The 19,493-nt window shown below is 36.0% G+C and overlaps 1 protein-coding gene across 1 annotated transcript; it reads left to right on the top strand.

Annotated features, from left to right (window-relative positions):
* Positions 1–897: 897 nt before the first annotated feature.
* Positions 898–19,466, top strand: CBG05247 (the record flags this gene model as incomplete). The annotated part of the gene is made up of 6 exons (XM_045240382.1): positions 898–949; positions 1,503–1,680; positions 17,215–17,383; positions 18,101–18,386; positions 18,477–18,697; positions 19,299–19,466. The coding sequence occupies 6 exons, from the start codon at positions 898–900 to the stop codon at positions 19,464–19,466; spliced, it is 1,074 nt and encodes a 357-aa protein (XP_045092888.1).
* Between the last annotated feature and the right edge of the window lie 27 nt (positions 19,467–19,493).

The following is a 19,493-nucleotide window of genomic DNA, read 5'->3' as shown; positions in this document are numbered from 1 at the left end:
TTATTACTTCTTTTCAGCTTTTAGATATTTCCTAATATCAACGTTTATGTTCATTTTTTTTCTAATTCTAATATATATTTATTCGTTGCAGTAGCTAATCTTTAGCTCTTTCCTAATCCAATTCCCTCGCATAATTAGTTTCCTCTCCCTCTCTCTCCCGAACAAAAATTAGGCAACAACCAAAAAAAAAGACACAAGAAGAGCATGCCATTTGGTGGTCAATCCCTCATTCATTGTCCTATTCGACCTGCTGTGCCATCCCTAATAAGTCAATCGAACACTCAAATGAATCGTCGCTCCGAGTTTTCACTTTTTCGCTAATTGAGAAGAACGGATATGCCTGCTCTTCTCATTTTCCTTCTCTCAGCTTTGTTTCCCCGTCCACACTTGAGGCGGATTTGCCACCCATAACTAGATTTGCATAATTCAAATATGATTATAGCAGCAACGACCACACGGAGTTGCCCTCCGCACATTTGAATTGATGTTTCATCGATTTTCGTTGTTTCAGAATTTTTTTTCAAAAATTATCTTTAATTTTTGAAATTAAAAATGTTCAGCTTGCTTTAAAAACCTGATTTTCTAATATTTTTCTGAACAAAGCACTCTTCTATACTGTTTAATGAACCTTCACACAGCAACTTTACAACTCTCCCTACTCCAACTCTCTTGCGCCCTCATCATCTATGCTCATCACTCCCATCGGTTTATCAATTCCTCCCACATATATATTCAATTTCCGTCCTCTCACACCTCGAGAATCTGTTTATGTTTTTTTTCTTCCTCGGCTAGATTATGTCGCATTTTCTCCTCCGTTCTGCACATCTTTTGCATTTTTCCCTCTGAAAAAATTTTCAAAAAGAATATTTGAATAATTTTCCAGAATGATCGTTTGACATGGGACATCCAACGGAGAAAGCGACCAATATCAGTGCGGAAGACTTTTCCAGTAAGTTATTTTGAACGTTTTGAAACTTTGAGAATTGAAAAGCTTAAAAATGAAAAGTGAAAAGTTTGAGAAATCGATAATCAATGTTGTCTGTCTACTTAAGTGATTTTACTTCACAAACGTATTTTTGAGTTGACTTTTTGAATTTTCAGAAGCTTGAAGCTGGGCTAGTAAGTGTCGATGACTTTGAAACTTATGGAAGGTGTGGAACAGATATAGATTGAAAATGTTGCATTCACAGAATTTTTAGAGAATCCCTAGTTTTTAGCTAGTTGCTGGTTTCTGAGAGATACTGTAAACCTGAAGAAAGCAAGTGTCTTTTAGTTATCCAGATAGCTAAAAAACTAGGAATTGTTTGAAAATTTTGTGAATGCAGAGTTTCCGATCAAAGATCTGTTTTGCATGCTCCAAAGTTTTGAAAGTGATCTGAAACTTGACAGCCGAGCTCTAGACTCTTGAAAATGCTCAAAACGACCGGAAAATCAAAAAGTTAAAAGTTCGATCTTCCCCGTATTGTTAATTTTTTCATTAAGTTTCAGTTTTCCCATTCCAGGCTCCGATCCAATAACACCATCCGGACCTCACCATCAGCAGTCGGCATCGGAACCTGGACGTGTCTCATCATCGACGTCTTCTGCTCAAACGCCCTCACATAGCCATCATCATAATCAAAAAGGAATACTGAATCGTCTGCCAGACTATTTCCGCGATACGGTCGACTGGTTTATCGGGTACGCGTTCGTTTTCATTAATTCTTTGTCTCTTTGTCTCGGACCCGAGCAGGTGGTCCGAGTGGGGTTGAAGGTATCATGATCGCTGTGCAAACAGTCATTAATTTTGCTGGGACCAAGCAACTGATCAATGGGGGATTAATCTGTCTTATGTGAGAAACTGAATCCCAATGAGTGGGGGAACCAACCGTTATTACAATTAGAAACAAATATTTGAGAAATTAGGATACGAATCTGAGAGAAAGAAAGTCAAGGAAAAAACTTGGAGAGAAAAAAAATACATGTGTCTCATACGAAATTGTTCAAGATTGTTATCTCAAGAAACAAAAACCGATAAGAAATCCGGATTTCGGGTGACTAAGACGGATCGAGGCATGTGTTGCGCAATTCGTCCACCTGTACATGCCTTTGTCTCTCATTTTCTTTATTCCGAACACGCGTCTTACGCGTTCTGAGCGTCTCTCAGGTGACACTCTCTCCCTATTCTCGTGGTGTAATGACCAGTGGTCCCGTCGTATTCGTCGTATCTCGAAGGTGACCCTCTTCAATAATGGAGGCACTTTGCCGCTTCTCTCTCCCGGCACAAGGACAGCAAAAATAGTAGAAAGAAGGAGGTTGTGTTTAATGTTGCGGTAGGAGATGAAACAAGCTCACCGCGGGTGGCTATGATCAGTTTTTATTAGTATTGTTTTTTACATTGCCTTTTTGATTGCAACCGTTTACCCGTTTGTATTATTGGGTCAGGTTTCTGCGTGATATATGTATATGATACAAATAGGGCCCAGTTGTATAAGCCAATGTACAGTTTGGATTTTTAGAACTGATAAACTTCCGTACCACGCCTGATAGACATTTATGAAATTTTTTAATAGAGGCTCGGGAATTAAATTTATTGAATTTCAGATTCTCTTAAGATACGTTTCTCATAAATATTTTTCTTTGAAATTATCATTCATAATATCTTTCAAAGTAACAGTAAAACCGGTAATAGAAGGGATCCTAACTTTTAACGTTGATCCAATTTTTCTCGGTTTCTGTCAAAGATATTAAAAAATGGTCGCCTGATAAATTGTTTATCGAAATACCACAAGTGTTTTGTCAGTTGACAAATTTTTGATATGTTGCATAGCAATTGAGATGATTGAGCTCACAATTGATAGTGTGAAGGCCCTTCTATTTCAAGTTTTACGAAAAATTTATTTGCCATTTTTCGATTGAAAATCGTTAAACAAGTTATAAAAGGATCCCCTAACTTTTGATAAAAAGCGAATTTATCTCGGTTCCTGTCAAAGATACAAAAAGTGATCAACCGATAAATTATTGATTATAATATCAATAACATTTTATCAGCTGACACATTTGTGATATCTTGCATAGGACCCGAGAAGAATGAGCTTAAACTTGTCAGACCCTCCAATTTAAGGTTTTACGGTTACAACCTCTCAAAAACTCTCAATATTAGGTTGCCAGGATCTTAAAAATTGTATTTTTTGAAATTTCCTTTTGATAGTTTCTCTCAAATTTTGGCTTTTTACAGTAATATCATATTCTCTATAGAACAAATTTCGATAACAGCTTTCACGATAAATATTTTTGTTGCCTTTTCAGCTTCATTTATAAATTATTTGACATTTGACCATCAATAAAATAGGATAATCTCTACCTATACGAGAATTGAACAGCAAAAGATGGGTTGAAAGTGTCCGAATCGTAGTTATAACCGAATTTAATCGTCGTTTTATTATATTCGCTTCGTCACGCATTTCTATTGTAGGTTACGACCACCACACCCCGCCCGTCCACTCTCATCTCATATTCGTTCCTCTTTCCTCTTATTCTTTTTGTTGTTGTTATTGTTGTTATCAACATCGTTTAGACCAGCGTCAACTAAGATTATTTTTGCAAACCCGAACTGTCGTTTTGTAACCCAAAACATCAATAACCATAGAAAATAAAACGATACGATACGGTATGCATAGATGAGTGTGACGATTTAATTCAGTTTAGCACATGCATGAATGAGTCGAAGCGCTTGGAAAAATGATTGGCATCTTCTCTTCTTTTCTCCAGTGTTACACAACCTACTACGCTAGCTAATTGTTGTCACTTCAGACCTTTTTTGTCTCAGTTTGACAAAAACTGGTTATGTGTCACTGACCAGACGGAAGCGGATAACGGATTGGATTTGAAATGTTGCAATTTAGCCTACATTCGAATCTCACCTCATTCCGTTGCATTCTTACACTCAGAACTCTTTCTCTCCACTATTTTTTCCAATAGACTACTGGTGCTGGGTTGTCGTAAAACTTTTCTTCGGAATCACATTGTTTCAAAATGACAATCCAAGAGCAGAAGAATAAGAAGAATAGAAGAATAGAGTACACTTGGCGCGTATGTCACATGCAGATGTGACTACCCATTTTTTCTTAGCTTGTGGTCCTCTTACGTTTTGTGTAACTTTTCTGGCTGTCTCAGGAATTTGAAATTCTCAGATTGAGAAAAATTTTCATTCATTGATTTAGAGGAGCATTGATTTTATGCGGTTATAGTGAATTGGATTTTGATTTCAAATTTCTAAAATTATGAATAAAACTGAATATTTCAGATCCCAGTTTTTCAACCTATTATTTTTAACTCGATCCTCTGAATATTCCTTTTTTTTTTCGTTCGGACCTTTCTATTTGTGTTTTTTTCAAATCAAAAATTTCTCTCGAATTTTCTAGAGTGCTCCTAATTTTGTCCACTTGACATTGCTCAAGGACCATTGTAGCTCATGTTGTTTGAACCATTGGAAAACCACTTTTCTGAAAATTTTGCTTTCAGCGTGACCAGCGGACTTGTTCAAATTGGGAAAAAGAAAATTATCCCAGTTTTTCCCGGTTTTCGTTGGGAATTTTTCTTGACTGGAATATTCACAAAAAAAATTTGGCAATTTTGCTAATTTTTTTCGAGAAGTTTTTGCGTTAAAAAATGTTTGAAAACTCTTTAACCTAGTATTTTCAAAGTTTTGTCTTTTCTCATTTTTGTCGTTTTTCAGGGAAATTGATTGGAATAGTTAGAAATGCAAATGATTTGAAAAAAAACAAAATCCCGAATATTCCTTAAATATTTTTTGGGAAACTTTCAGAAACAAGATTTTCCAGAAAAAAATCCCGGGGAGAATTTTCGGGAACCGAATTTCCAAAAAAAAAATAATCCCGAAAACATTTCAGGAACACATTTTTCGGGAAAAAAATTCCGATCTTCAGGAACAAAACTTCTCGAATAAGTATGAGTCGTGGGTCTTTCTTGGAATTTCTATTTCATCTCAAAGACAGAATTCCCCGTTTCCGCCCTATTCTTCGATCCGAAATTAACTAGTGGGTCGCACAATTAGGATTGTTAGTAGTTGACCTGAATCCCGCTTTTCTTCTCTCAGTCTCTTTCTCTCATTTAGTTTCTCAAGACTTTTCATCTCCTCTTGACCAAGTTTACCAGTTGTATATAATTCATTTCTGTAGTATTTTATTTTTTTTCTTGTTCTTTTTTTCTTACTCTAATACCACAAAGGTGTACGTCTTCTTTTCCTCTCGTTCAATCATTCGTCTTCGTTACCTTCCGGACGAAAGTGATAAGATAATAAATAAGGGGAGAAAGGAAAAAGAGAAAATGAAGAAAAGGTGGAGACGTATATGCTGCTGATAAGAAAACCGTTTATGATCAAAATAAGAGGTGAAGGACTATGATGAAGATTAAAGAGTAATATGTAGTAAGACAATTTTCAAACCTAACCTAAAAGTAGTACAAAACTTGAAAACAATTCTATTTTCAAATTCCTTTCTCCCTCAATTCATTTCTGAACGCTTGTAAACGTAATAAATTCCAATTTCCGGTTTTCTCAAACATTGTTGGAATTCATTCATAAAAACATGAAATATCTTATGTTGACTCATCTTTTCTTCTTGTTTGAAATTTCTCTTTGAAGTCTTTCTTGAATTGTTTGAATTGTTTGAACTGCCACATCACAATTTAAACCTCCAAGAGCTGAAAAGACGAAATGAATTTTCGGAATTTTTCGTTATTTTTTCTTCAAATGATGTCTGATCAATTTCTTTATGTACTTTTTTTAACACGTGTTGGAACTGAAGAGATTGGGGTCAGGTCATGTCGGCGGCTACTGGGGAGCTCTCAAAGAAATGACGTGTATCAGCTGTCTTGAAAGAACACTTTTTCATTCCGTCAGACGGGAAAAAAAGGCTTCTGATGAAATGTTTGGAGGCTGGAGGAGTTATCTTGAAATTCTTACTCATCTATTGTTCTCGGTTAATTTTAGTTACATAGGTGCACATCATTTTAAATAAACATTTCAGTGGTTTTCTTAGGGTTGCAAATATTTTCGAAAATTTTGAGAATTTGCTCATTGAGACTCAATTTTAGTTCAAAAATAACGATTTTTGAAGGATTTGAACGTTATCCGTAATAAACTATGTTTTCCTATGTATTCCTATATTCCTATGTTTTTGTTGGAAAATGTTCAACATGTCTTTAAAAATTCATACAGTACCGTTTGATAAAACATAGAAAAACTATTTTTTAGTTAATATTTGGCCATTTTGACCATTTCCAGAGGTCTGGAACTCGGCTGTTAAGTGTCCGATCACTTTGTAGAACAGACCTAGATTGGAAACTTTGCATTCACAGAATTTTTCGAAAAATCCTAGTTTTCCAAATAATTGGGGATTTCGAAGGACGCTTGTTTTTTTTAAGTTTTCAGCTCGGAAACGAGCCAAAAGGATGTTCTTCAAACATCGGCAAATAACTGAAAAGTAGTAATATTCAAAAAATTTGAATGAATGCAAAGTTTTCAATTTAGGTCTGTTTTACAACTTCTGAAGTTTTCAAATTGTTCTGAAAAGACAGCCGAGCTCCAGACTCCAGAAAATGGTCAAAATCATCTGAAAAAAAGCGTTTTCGTATTTCTTAATGACCGGCACTGTATACATTAATAATAAAAAAATAATTTCTTTTTTTTTAATTCTGAGCATAACCTTCATGAGTTGGCCTCGTTATTCTTTCAAGTACTCTATAAAGCCACCAATACACCTATCCCATATTCTCTACCACCTTCCTGAACCAATTCTCATTTAGTCCATTATTATTACGTCACAGAGAAATGAGAAAGCCCATCAAAAGAATGGTGATGAATAGGTTTTTGGCCTGTACCGCTAGTAGCCTCTAAGAATTTTGGCGTCTCCTGAGATACGCGGAAGCAAAAACTAGCCGAATGCGATTTTCTTGGAGAAGCGCCTTCTTCTTCTTATCTCAATTTCTCATCCCTTTTTCCCCAAATAACTATGCGTATCTTTTGTGATCATCCTCATCATCACCAGCTTGTCTCATCGTGACTTCTAGGGGAAGAAAATTATTTTGTTTTCCTAACACGTGGTAGTAGCATTTGGTACCCTTCGTCTCATCTCCAACTGGGTCCACGCGCGTCGGCCATCTTGTTTTTGTTCGTACGACGGACGACCTTCTCATTCCTCGCACCTTCAGACAGATGGCGCCAAAGTGATTCTTTTATTCAAATTCCGATCTCATTTCTGCAACAAATCGGAGTGAGAGGAAGAGAGATAGAGAGGCAAAGGTGTGTGTAGGATTTGAATTTCTCACCCAAATGTTTGCCATTTTCTCCTCCTAACACCAAATAGATTTATGCAAATTCAATGGGTTTGATTCAAATCTCAAATCAAGGTTTCATTTTTTTCATATAGTTTTCCTAATTGCGCTGAGCTGATGGTTTTCAAACCTGCTAGTTATGCAGTTCCGGCCAATAACATGTACAAAACCGTATTTTTCAGTTGATTTTTGTAATTTTCAGAAGCCTGGAGCTCGGTTGTCAGGTTCCCTATCACTTCGAAAATTTGGGACAGTTTAAAACAGACCTAGATTAAAAATTTTGCTTTTACAGGACTTTCTGAAAATTCCTAGTTTTTCAGCAATTTGCATTAATTCTGAAAGATACTATATTTTGCCCGTTTCAGTAAAAAGGCCAAAAAGGGGGTGTCTTTCAGGAATTGCTAAATAACTGAAAAACTAGAATTTTTTGAAAAATTCTAGAAATGCAAAAACTCCCATACTGGTCTGTTTCACAGCTTTCAAAGTTTCCAAAAAGATCCGACACTTGATAACCCAGCTCCAGATTTTTGAAAATTCTCAAAATGGCCAAAAATCAACTGAAAAACTTTTTTTGTATATTTTTTTTGACTAGTACTGTAGTTTTTTTTGCAAGTTCTGTTCATATTATAGTTTGGAACTTTATAGCTTTTTATATCGTTAGTTTTAGATCTGTTTGTTGTGTCATGTACTCATAGAATCAACAAAAAACAGATAGTTTTTTTCTCGAAGAACTAGTGTAAGGTATTGCGTTTTTCCTGACAAAACACAACAACAACTTATAAAAATGAGATTAGACCACCTCTGATTTTTTTTTCTTGTTGTTAACTTTACTGTTCTATATCTTCTTTGCTCTCCATTGATTTCTGATTATTTGATTCCAGAAACATTTTATCAGTTCCTACAACAATTTACTTTTCTACACGTAAATGATGACGTTAGCTAAAAATGTTTCCTTGTAAAAAAACTTATCAATTTCAACCCTTTATTGATAAGCTGGAATTATTTCGATCATTTGTACTAAGATTCTGATTTTTGTAGTGTAGACTTTGTGGCTTTTCTAGGCAAATCCAGACCACCTGAACTCCAAAGTTCCTAAAATTCAAAAACGGATATTTTGTGTTAAACACCCTTCTAGCAAATACGTGCTCTGTGTGCCCTACACATACAAGACAGTATGAGATGACAAAATATTGAGCAAACTTGTAGTTTATTTCTTTTTAAAAAGTAAGAAGAAGAAAACGGGGTGGTATATAGAAAGGAAAGTAATCGTAGGACAAATATTGCAAATCGATTTCTAACTTTTTCGAATTTTTTTCTCCACTCGCCAAATATTGTTCACACTAGACACACGTAGCTACAGAATATACCGGAAAACTATTTGTCCTGTTTTATTATTTTCCTTTTTCAAAGTTAGAATTCTATTGGATACATGATTTTTGATGAAAATGTGTGGTAGTATTGTTTATTATCAGTTTTCTAGTCATATGCTGGTTATGTATAAGACCATGCACTTAATTATCATCCTTTTTTTTTCTTCCGTGGTCTCTCCTCAAAAACTCGTAAAGATGAATATTTTCCATGAAGACTGTCCACAAGACACAGTTCTTGAACGAAAACCGTGTCTTGGATTTTTGAGTCTAGAAACTACAAAAAGTGTTTTTTTCTGACTTATTCAATTTTTTTTCAGCTGAATTTTTCATAAATTTTCATGACTTTCGCTCATTGTGCACTTTCATGCATGGTATTTTTATAAATTTTTGTTTTGATTTTTAAAAACAAACTCTAAAAACAAGAACCTCTATTGTTTGGATAAGTAATGCACATTACTCTATCATAAGTTCAAGCATTGGTAACCAATATATCAGTTTTTGAATTTTCGATATTTCGGATAAGTACTGTACCGGTGAATAACATAAACAAATACGTATTTTTCCGTTGATTTTTGGCAATCTTTCCCAATTTCCAAAATAATGGAGCTTGGCTGATCTGTTTTCTAGCATTTTAAAAATTTCGGAGCGTGTAAAACAGACCTGGACTTAAAACTTTACACTTACAGAATTTTTTGAAAATTCCCTTTGAAAATTCCCAAATTCCGTCTCCCAGTAATCGCAAATGCTGAGAAACTAGAAATCTTCAAACAAACTCTTTGAATTAAAAGTTTTGAATCAAGGTCTGTTTCACATACTCCGCAATTTGCAAAACGATTGGAAACTAGGCATCCGAGCTTCAAGCTGCTGAAATGATCAAAAATTAACTGAAAAATACGATTAGGGTAATCTTATTAACCTGCACTGTAAGTAAAATGTATCAGTCTTTAAATGTTTGGAGCATTTCACAGACACATTATATTTTTGAAGATAACTTGACCAAAAGCCGAAAAACTTCCAAACTGTAGTTTCTAGCCAAGTGTACCAAAAGTAACCTCAACCCTAAGATCCTCAAACTCCGAGTAACAAGAGTGTCGATAGCAGTAACATAATATTTTGTGTCCGCTATGTCTCCTAAAACCCAAATAGAGGAGTTGGGCTGTAGTTAGTTGAGATGACAGAGAGAAAAGGTAGAAAAGCGGTAGCATTGGATAGTTTGTAGAGGCTTGAGCAAACAGGGCGCCCTCTCCCCCATTTCTTTTCTATTGCATACCTTTGGTTCTCCAAGAGTCCAAGACACCTGGTCTTTTGCTCCGCTCGAAACAATACAAGAAACATAATACTCGACAACTCGTCCAGTCAACGCTGTTTCGAACACCTTCCATCTATTTCTTCCTGCCGTTTACTCATTCTCTTCTTATTCAAAAAACTCGCAAAATTCATCCTTCCTGATGCTCCAACTCAAAAACCAAACAAATAATAAGGGGCATCAGCGGGGTTGATCTGCCTAAATGCAAATAAATATGTTTTGCACTTTTCGTCCCACTGACCGCTATTCTTCATTCTCTCCTGACTTGAATCAACCGGTCTATGGTCAGTCATTTCTTTACTTTCCCATCCATATTTTTTCTTTGTCTTCCTTTTTCGCCTGCCCGTTCCAATTTTCCACCACCGATCGTAACTTTTTTCTGTCCTTCTTTTTTTTTCTTTCATCATTCCAATATATATTTTTTTTATTTCATTTCATTCTTGCTTTGTATTTCCTCTTCCATATATGAGTTCTAAAAGTTTGTACCATTCAGAGAAGAAAATATAGAATGTCAATGGCAGTAGGCGAACGACGACAACCATCAGCGCACTTGGCTCGGCGAGCATCTGTGGATCTAGATGATGCTCCAGGATGTTGTCCAGCAAAACTTCTGATATCAAATATATTAAGCTTTGCAACGTACGTTTCTGAAATTCTTACTGTATTTTGGAAGTCGCGATATGGTCTATCCTATTTCCTCTCATAGAAGCCCACCAAAAAACGTCAATTGGCAGCAATATGATAAATAATTGATCAGTTGACAAATTTCTGATTTCTTTGACAGGAATCGGGATATTTGAGCTTGAAGTTGACGTTTTGTGTGGGCTTCTATCAGAGGAAATACGGTCAAAAAGACACAGTACTTCTGTAGGGTACTCAAATCTTGGAACAAATTCACAATTGAAAAGAACAGTTGGCAGTTTGAACGTCTTAAGCGTTTCTGAAAGGCTTTTCAGGGTTTTAGTTGGAATTTCGGAAAGTTGTGAAACTTTAAGTTTCCTTAAAAATGATGATCAATTAATCTAACCTTGCGAATTTCTAACCAAAGTTCTGCAACCAACTTGATAAAAGTTTTTCGAAATAAGAAACCTGGTGCACTAAAACCAAACCAACTGTTAATGACAGCTGTGCTCGAGACAAAACAATTTGCCGCCGCCACTGATTGAGAAAATTTGTCGCTTTCCAATATGAAATTGTATTACTCTCAATCACATTTCTCATAACAACGGCTAGTTATGCCTCTCGCCTCCAAACCAAAAAAAATCCATTTTCTCACATTTTCCTATCAATCAAGTACTAGAAAACGCGCAGTGTTGGATAAGTTTTCCAGTATAATTTCCTCGTTTCGTGTTTTCACATGTTTGGTTCTTTACCTTGCCATTCAATGTCATAACTGTCTCATTTGTAGAAAACCTGATTTTAACCAACGGCCGACCCGATTCAAAATCACCCCTCTCCCCTCTTCTGTCTTGTATACCACACCAAACAACGGTTACATTTTGCTTCAAGTCCATTTTGTTCATCTTTTTGATTTTTGATTGATTTAACCGATTCATTTCGTAATGAATTCGAAATGTGCAGTGATAGGAACACGGAAACAAAATTAATGATCAGTTAACTGCAATTGATAGGTGATAGATGAGACCAGAAACTTTGTTTTCGTTCAGAAAAATCCAAAATCTCAAAACTTTTTCAAATGACTTGATTTCGAAAGCATCGAAAACTGTTTGAGAAAGTTTTTTGTTTGTTAATTTTTTGAGACTAATATTTTTGTTACCTTTGACTGGCTGAGAATTTTTTTTGAATTTTCTACTCATTTTTCAAGTTTTCAAATTATTATTTTTAATTCTTGACTCTAAAATGTTGATCTTGAAACTATACAGTACCAGTCAATAATATATACAAAAACGTATTTTCCAATTGATTTTAATCATTTTCAGAAGTCTGGAGCTCCACTGTTAAGTTTCTGATCATTTTCAAAATTTGGGAGGGTGTAAAATGGACCTAAATTAAAATCTTTGCATTCACAAAATTTTTGAAAAATTTCAAGTTTTTCAGCTTTTTGACAATTTTCGAAAGACATCTTTTTCATGCTTTCAGTACAAATCGGGTGTCTTTCGGAAATCAGCAAATTGCTGAAAAACTAGGAATTTTTAAAAAATTCTGTGAATGAAGAGTTTTCAATCTAGGTCTGTTTTACATTGTCCTGAATTTTCAAACTGATCCAACACGTGACATCCGAGCTTCAGACTTCTGAAAATGGTCAAAAATGCCGAAAAACAAATGAAAAATATATTTTTCTAATATCTCTTTCGCCGTCGTTTCTCAATTTTCGCCTAACTCGTGTCAGAAATTGTCTTAAATCATAAACTTTAATCTTGAAACGATAATTTTGAAAAGTAGATGTGAAAAAATACGAAAGAGCTTCATCAGCTTCCCTATCCCAGCATTTTTTTCTCCTTATTTTCTCGCTCTAATTGAGTTTGAATCTCATAAAATTGAGTTAGAATAGCAACATAAAGAGAAGAATGGTCCCCCTCATTCATCCTCAAAACATGTAGTGACTAATCAAAGTCTTCCCTATTAATAAATATGTATATTCTCCCCTTACATCTCTTTGCTTATCATCACCAACTTGTTTCCTTTGCCACATCTATCAGTCTCTTTTATTACCCCAAGGCATTCACTCTCTAAGTGACTGTTTCTTTACTGATAGTAAACATGGCCGATTGGGTCCTATCGGAGGGTGGCACACCCAAAATTGGACGGCTGCCGGGAATGCTGATAGTTGGAAACTTTGAAGAGAGAGAGAGAGAGAGAGAGAGAGCGTAGAATAGAGAAAAAAGAACGTTTACGTTGAAGAGTTTCATTTGTATGGAGTGGCACAGGCCGGCTCCAGTGTACAGTACCTGATTCATCTTGATCATTCATCTCATAGTACCATTTTTTCCACTTCCTTGTGCTCTATGAGCCCTCTAGTACATATAAAGTGGCTGAAATCATCTTGCTCCTATTTTTGGATCTTATGACAACATGAACTTAGTTAATATGGGGGTATATACATTTCACAGCTAGAGATCTCGAGAAAAAAACCACAAGCTTCAGAAACTTGAGCATTGAAACAACGATTTTTGATCAATCAATTCTCTCATTGTGTGCAGATTTGAAAATGTTTCAAATCTCTTTTCCCATCCCCATTTCAACATCCATTCCGTTTTTTACATCTCTGGCTCTCCTCATTGAATATTCATATACCGTCACATAAAATTTAGCGCGTTCTCTTTGTTCTATAATAGCATATTTTATGGATTTCAATGCCGAGAGAGGCGGAGCCACAAGAGGGGTTTTTGATCACTCGAAACTTTTCTATAAAAGGAGAGTTGATCTGTTCCCTTTTTCATTGTTCTCCGTTTCTGATATTTGTTTCCAAATTTCGTCATTTTTTCAAATCGGGTCTGATATGGGAATGCCAACTCCAGATTTTGATCAATATGTTAAAATAGTTTAAGAACGTCTATCTAGACATTTTTAAAAATTTTAAAATCGATAGTTTCAGCCGAGTTTTATTAGTTTCAGTATCGAGAATTGCATTCTTAGTTCTAAAACAGCATTTTCAAAGATTTTTCAATTTTTAGGACGTTTGAGCACGTGAAATTTGCTGTGTCACATCCTGAATTGATTGAAATCACATATTTCAGACACTTTTCTGATTTTTTGTGTCTCGAAAGTTTTGAAATCTAAATAATAGAAAATTCGAAAACTGAGAAAAATTATTTTTCAAGAAAATGTCAGAAATATAAATATTTGTTCAATTTTGAGCATGATGCATTAATTTTCTGAATTTTATATTCTGAAACGTCCCAGAAATTGAAAAAAAAATCGACTTTGAAAATCGCTCTTTTGCCCTGAAAACGAGAAAAAAGTTTTGCTACTGAAACTGATATAACTCGGCTGAGACTACCAGACGCTTTCTAAAAGCTTCAGAGGTGTCTAGGTAGAACGTTCTTCACCTATTCCAAAAATTTCATAAAAATCTAGGCTCACAAAGTGATCAGTTTCGTTTGCAAGATTGTATCTACACATCGCCGGGACCATAGAAACAACTAGCAGGTGAAAAAAAGCGGCCCTCCCTGCAATTACGTGTTTCCCTCTTCCCCTCCTCCTCTCTCTCTCTCTCTCCTTATTGGAAAGGTCGTTACAACGTGGCAAGGGCAAATACGCTCTAGCGCACTAGACCCGCCGATTATTTGGTGGCCACCCTTTACCGCATTGTTCTGCGCTCAGTTCAGTTTTCCTGATGGTCCGAAATCGGCTTGCTATTATTCGTTATAGATTTGTGTCCGCGTTGAACAGTTGGTAAATCATTTTATAAGAAAAATTAATAAAAGTAGGAGGGAAAAAAAGAAAAATGTGAAAAAATGATGACGAATTGTAGAAAAATTAGAAAATTAGCATTGTCAAAAGGACTCTTAGACTAGTTTTGAAAAAAACTGAAAAAGATAACGTTATTGTTGTCCTGGTCAACCAAAAAACTCACACGGCTCCCCACTCGCCGCAATCTTTTGTGAAATATCCTCCTCTCTCTCTCGTCCGTCCATATGTTTTTTATCCCGGGGAGCTGGAGAAACAGACAAAAATCTTGAACGAGATATCCTATATCTCCTCTTGCTTTGTTGCTCAAAGAGCTCAAGAAAAATATTTGATTTTTATTGATTTATTAGGGTCGAAATTATAGAAACCAACGTTTTCGACAAAGGTCATTTCAATAGATCGCAACTTTTTTCGAGAGAAGAATAGTTTGCTGTTTGATCTGCACCCATGTGCCTTGTCTGAAACCTTCTATTGAATTGTAGACTTAAAAAAAGCGATAGAACTACCAAACAAGATAGAAAATAGGTCTACCATGTGCATATTTGTCTATTGTTGGAAGATTGACAAGTTTCACTCTCACCTGTTTGAAGAGAAGACCTTTTTTCTTCCGTTTTCCTCACTACTTTTCCGAATGACTGATGTGGTATAGTAGGTCTATTATTATTTCTTACCTTTCTCTTTCTCCTCATCGTCATCCTTCCGTATAATGTAGGAAAACGAAACATTCCTTCGTTTTGTCTTAAATCGGATTATCGATTGATTTTCATTTGTTTGAGAGCGGGATCAGTGTGAGGTGAGGCTGACGTTGCGAGGGGTGTATGTTTGTTTCGGTGAGAAAGAAGAAACTCTTCCCGATTTTGCAGAGGTGAAAGAAGCAAAATTTTTGAAATTTCAAATTTTCAAAAATCATGACTCTCTTCGTAATTTTACTAAAATTTGAAAATTTTCAAACTTACAATACCGGTCCATGAGGGATGCAAAACCGAATTTTTCAGTTGATTTTGACCCTTTTCAAGAGTTTGAAGCTTAGCGGTCTAATTTTCTAGATAAAAATTGGTAATCACAGATTTTCAAAAAATTCCTAGTTTTTCAGATATTTGTCAGTTTTTGAGAGACACCTTCCTCACGTTTCAGTACAAAAAGAAGTGTCCTTCAGAAATCGTGAAATAACTGAAAAACTAGACATTTTCAAAAAATTCTATGAACACAAATTTTTCAATCTAGGTCTGTTTCACAACTTCCAAAGTTTTCAAGACATTCGGAAACTTGACAGCCGAGCTCCAGAATATTGAAAATGGTCAAAATGACTGTATATCTTACCGGCCGGTATTGCATTTATGGACGGTTTTGATGTTTCTTCGCTGAAAAAGAAATAACTACAGTAACGATTTATGACTTTAAAAAAAACCAAAAAAAAACCGCATTTCTTGAATTCGTTCTCTCCTAGAAGCCCATTTTATTGCCCAACGCCGAAATTGTCCACCACCGCCACTAAAAGTTTCAAGAACGCTTATTTTCGGTGGTTTTTCCGCTCCATAGAAAAGGACGGGCCGGTCGCCCCGCAGCACTCTTCCAACCACATACAAAGCCTACCAAAGACACACACACAAATCCATCGGCCCCCGATTTGTTTTTTTGGGTCGTTCGCTTCTCCTCCAGCTTCTTCTCCTTTTCGTCATTTTTCCATTATGCCCTTCTGTTATGAATACCTTTCATCATTATCAGTTTTCCACACCCATTCGTTCACTCCATATATGACGTGGAGCAACACACCGGGGCTGCGAATGGAAATGTTTATATGGGAGGAGAGTTGTTATGTGACGATGACTGTGTGTCAACAGATAGCGAATAACGCTTCAAAAACTTTTTTTCTCACCTTTGATTTCGTTTTTTTTTCAATTTTTTGAGGACACAAAGTTTATGTGTTTTTTTGAAAGAAAAGAGAGTGGTTACGAAATTGGATCGGATCGTTTTTTTCTATGAAAAATGTTTTTTATAGAGAAGGCCTTTTCTGATTATTCGGAACTCCTGAAAAACTTTGAATACTGCCCACTTTCTTTTGAATATTGCACACTTTGCGCACGCCGGAACCAATTTTCGAAAGCTTCTAGAAGCACTCACTTTGAGCCCAAAATTTGCGGGTTGGAAGAAGAAAGTCAAGAAATATCATTTAGAGAAGCTGTTTTCTGCCATTCAGGACATCTCTTTAAAGCGGAAACTTGGTTTTTCTCCCGCAGGTGATTCTGTTCCGAAACGCCTACTCATACTTTGCCGTTTCTCGTCTTCCTGTCCTTCTACGTCTTCTTCTCCATTTTCAAGATCTCTTCTTCTTGTTCTTCTTCTCCTTCTACATCCCATTTTTCACTTTTCTGACACGTCCTCTTCTTTCTTCTCCCACTCACTTTTTGAAAATTCAATTTACCATTCCCAATTTTTTTTTCTTCTTTGAAAGAAAAGAGTTCACTACTTATTCTCATTTATTTCATTTCCCATTTCCAGTAAACACCACATAGTTTTATATGGGAGTCTGAAGGTGTTGGTGGGAGCTCTAAAATGTCGAAGCTGGTAGCTGAGCCCGATTCGACGGCTACTGATCGATCAGTGCGATCTGTGTTCGGCAACTTTCGTCAGCTGTTCAGTAGTTGCAGTTTTATGCGGAGAAAAAGCAGTGGTGTTCCGGTTGACGACAAAATACAGCAACAACTGCATCAGCTAGCTGCTGCTGAAAATGAAGAGTACTGAAATAAAAACTAGGGGGAACTTTGGGAAGGGACAGGGGTCTAAATTCATTACAAAAATCAAAAATTATCCCATTAATTACTAAATTTTCAGCCGTTCCCGTCGGAGTAAAGAGCGAACTGCAACAACGGCAACCACAGGAACGGCAGTTGCAAACGCTGCCGAACGAATGTCAAAACGTGTCGCATCAGCATCATTGGCAATCCGACCACAGACAAAGTCATCAGATTTGATGTGCGTATGTGATTCGATTGATGGAAATGTGAGTTGAAATGAAAGAAACGTTTACGGGAAAATAAAAAAAAACTAAAAAAAAAACAAGCTGTTCAATTATGAAAAACAATTCCTAAAGGCTTTGAAATTTTTATACGGTGTAAAACAGACCTAGATGTAAAACAGAATTTCAAAATTCAAAATTTGGCTTCATTTCTAACTGAAAATCATCTATCTAGCTCAAAGACTAACAAAGTTACGATGGTTTGAAAAAATAGAAAAATTGGAGACTCAATTTTTTCGACGACCAACTAGTTTTTGAGCTATTCAAATAAATTTTTGATAGAAAAAGCTGAAAATTTGAACTTTTTTTGAATATCAGTATTCTAAGGAAATATTCGCCGATATCTGAAGGGCATCTCTTTCCGGCCCGTTTTGAGTACAGAAAACGTGAAAAACAGGTATCTTTCAGAAATCGGCAACTAGCTGAAAAACTAAGAACTTTCAAATTTTTCTGAGAATGCAAAATTTTCAATCTAGGACTGTTTTATATTCTCCATAGTTTTCAAAGTGGGCGAAAAATTGACAGTCAAGCTCCAACCGCCTTAAAATAACCAGAATCAATCGAAAAACACATTTTTGTTTATCTTTCTGAATGTTACTGTAGATACTGACTGGTTGAAAAGATTCATTAAACGATCAATACGAAAACTATAGGCTTACAATCTCTTTAGAATCTTTCAAATTTATTGTTTATATTCTTTAGACCATCACCAAATTCACCAATCTCCCATTCGGAATCGAGAAGCGTGAATGGATTGCTCACAATGTGTTGGGACTCTTTGAGCACGTCAACGCCCTGTGTGGAACTTTGACAGAAGTGTGCACCCTACAATCATGCCCTCACATGAGCTTCCCCGGAACCAGCAAGGCCATCTACCAAGACGAGCGAGGAAAGCGTCAAGTCTACCCGGCAATGCAGTACATTGACTGCGTAATAACACAGTGCGAGACGATGAGCCGACAAGAAGAAATATTCCCAACGAAATATGGTGAGTTCTGGACCAGAACTTTGTGGTTTCTTGCAAGAGAAAAGGAATTCAAGAATTGTAAGCAGCTGAAATTCATACAATATTTTCCAGGAAACAAGTTCAACGACAACTTCGAACCAGCTGTTAAGAAAATGCTGGCTCACTTGTTCCACTGTATGGGTCATATGTATCAAAATCATTGGGATGTGCTTGGAGCCCTCCAGCTTCGTCCACAATGTGCTATGGTGTTTGCGCATATCGCTGAAATTGGAAGAATCTTTAATTTGCTCGATACAAAGGAGCAGGATATTGTTGAAGACCTTGTTATTGAGGTGAGATTTAGAATATTTTCTAGAAAGCCATACAGGCGTCTCTACAGTAACCAGAAACAAGAAACGACTGTTCAAAGACCAGTCCAGACACACCCTTCTCCCTAATTATACCAATTACCAACTATTACCTGACGTTGTGTCTTGTGAGATGTCGTTTCCGCAGTATATGGGAATTTTGAGAAGTTTGACCTGGGTATAATTGATAAGTTAAATAGGGAATGGTTCCAATGGTTCAAATGGTTCTAAAAAAAATTGAAAAATATAATCCAGTTTATTGAAAATAGTATATATTACATGAAAGTGTGACAACCTGTTAAGTCGTCAAAAAAACACAGAATTTAAAAAATTATAACAAGAATCCAAAAATTGGAATTTCAAGGTTTTTCCAGTTGGATCTTTTATGGAATTAAGACCCTTAGAAGAATTTAGGCCTCAAAAATAGTTAAACCCCCAAAGAATTTTTGGTAGTTAATGATAAATTTGGCCCTGAAAAAATTTTGCTCTTATAAAATATTCGTCCAGAAAAATAGTTGGAAAAAGTGAAACCTTTTTCACTGTTTACGCAAAAATCTCTCATCTCTTTTAATTTCCCATATTTCAGCTCCGCCCAATCTTGCCAGTTCTCACACAAACTTTATCATTGGATCACGGTGATCTTCCACACGACGCTGATCGCGCCATTCGGGTTCCATCGTCGAAAAGCGGTAGCTGGGGAGGATACCCATCACCGGCAGTGCTATCATGCAAGGCTTATGCTCAGACATGCTAAATTTTGATTCATGATTTTGTGAAAATG

Source organism: Caenorhabditis briggsae, assembly GCF_000004555.2.
Source record: "Caenorhabditis briggsae complete genome, chrX, whole genome shotgun sequence".
Taxonomy (NCBI): domain Eukaryota; kingdom Metazoa; phylum Nematoda; class Chromadorea; order Rhabditida; family Rhabditidae; genus Caenorhabditis; species Caenorhabditis briggsae.
This window is presented reverse-complemented; position numbering and strand designations above follow the sequence as displayed.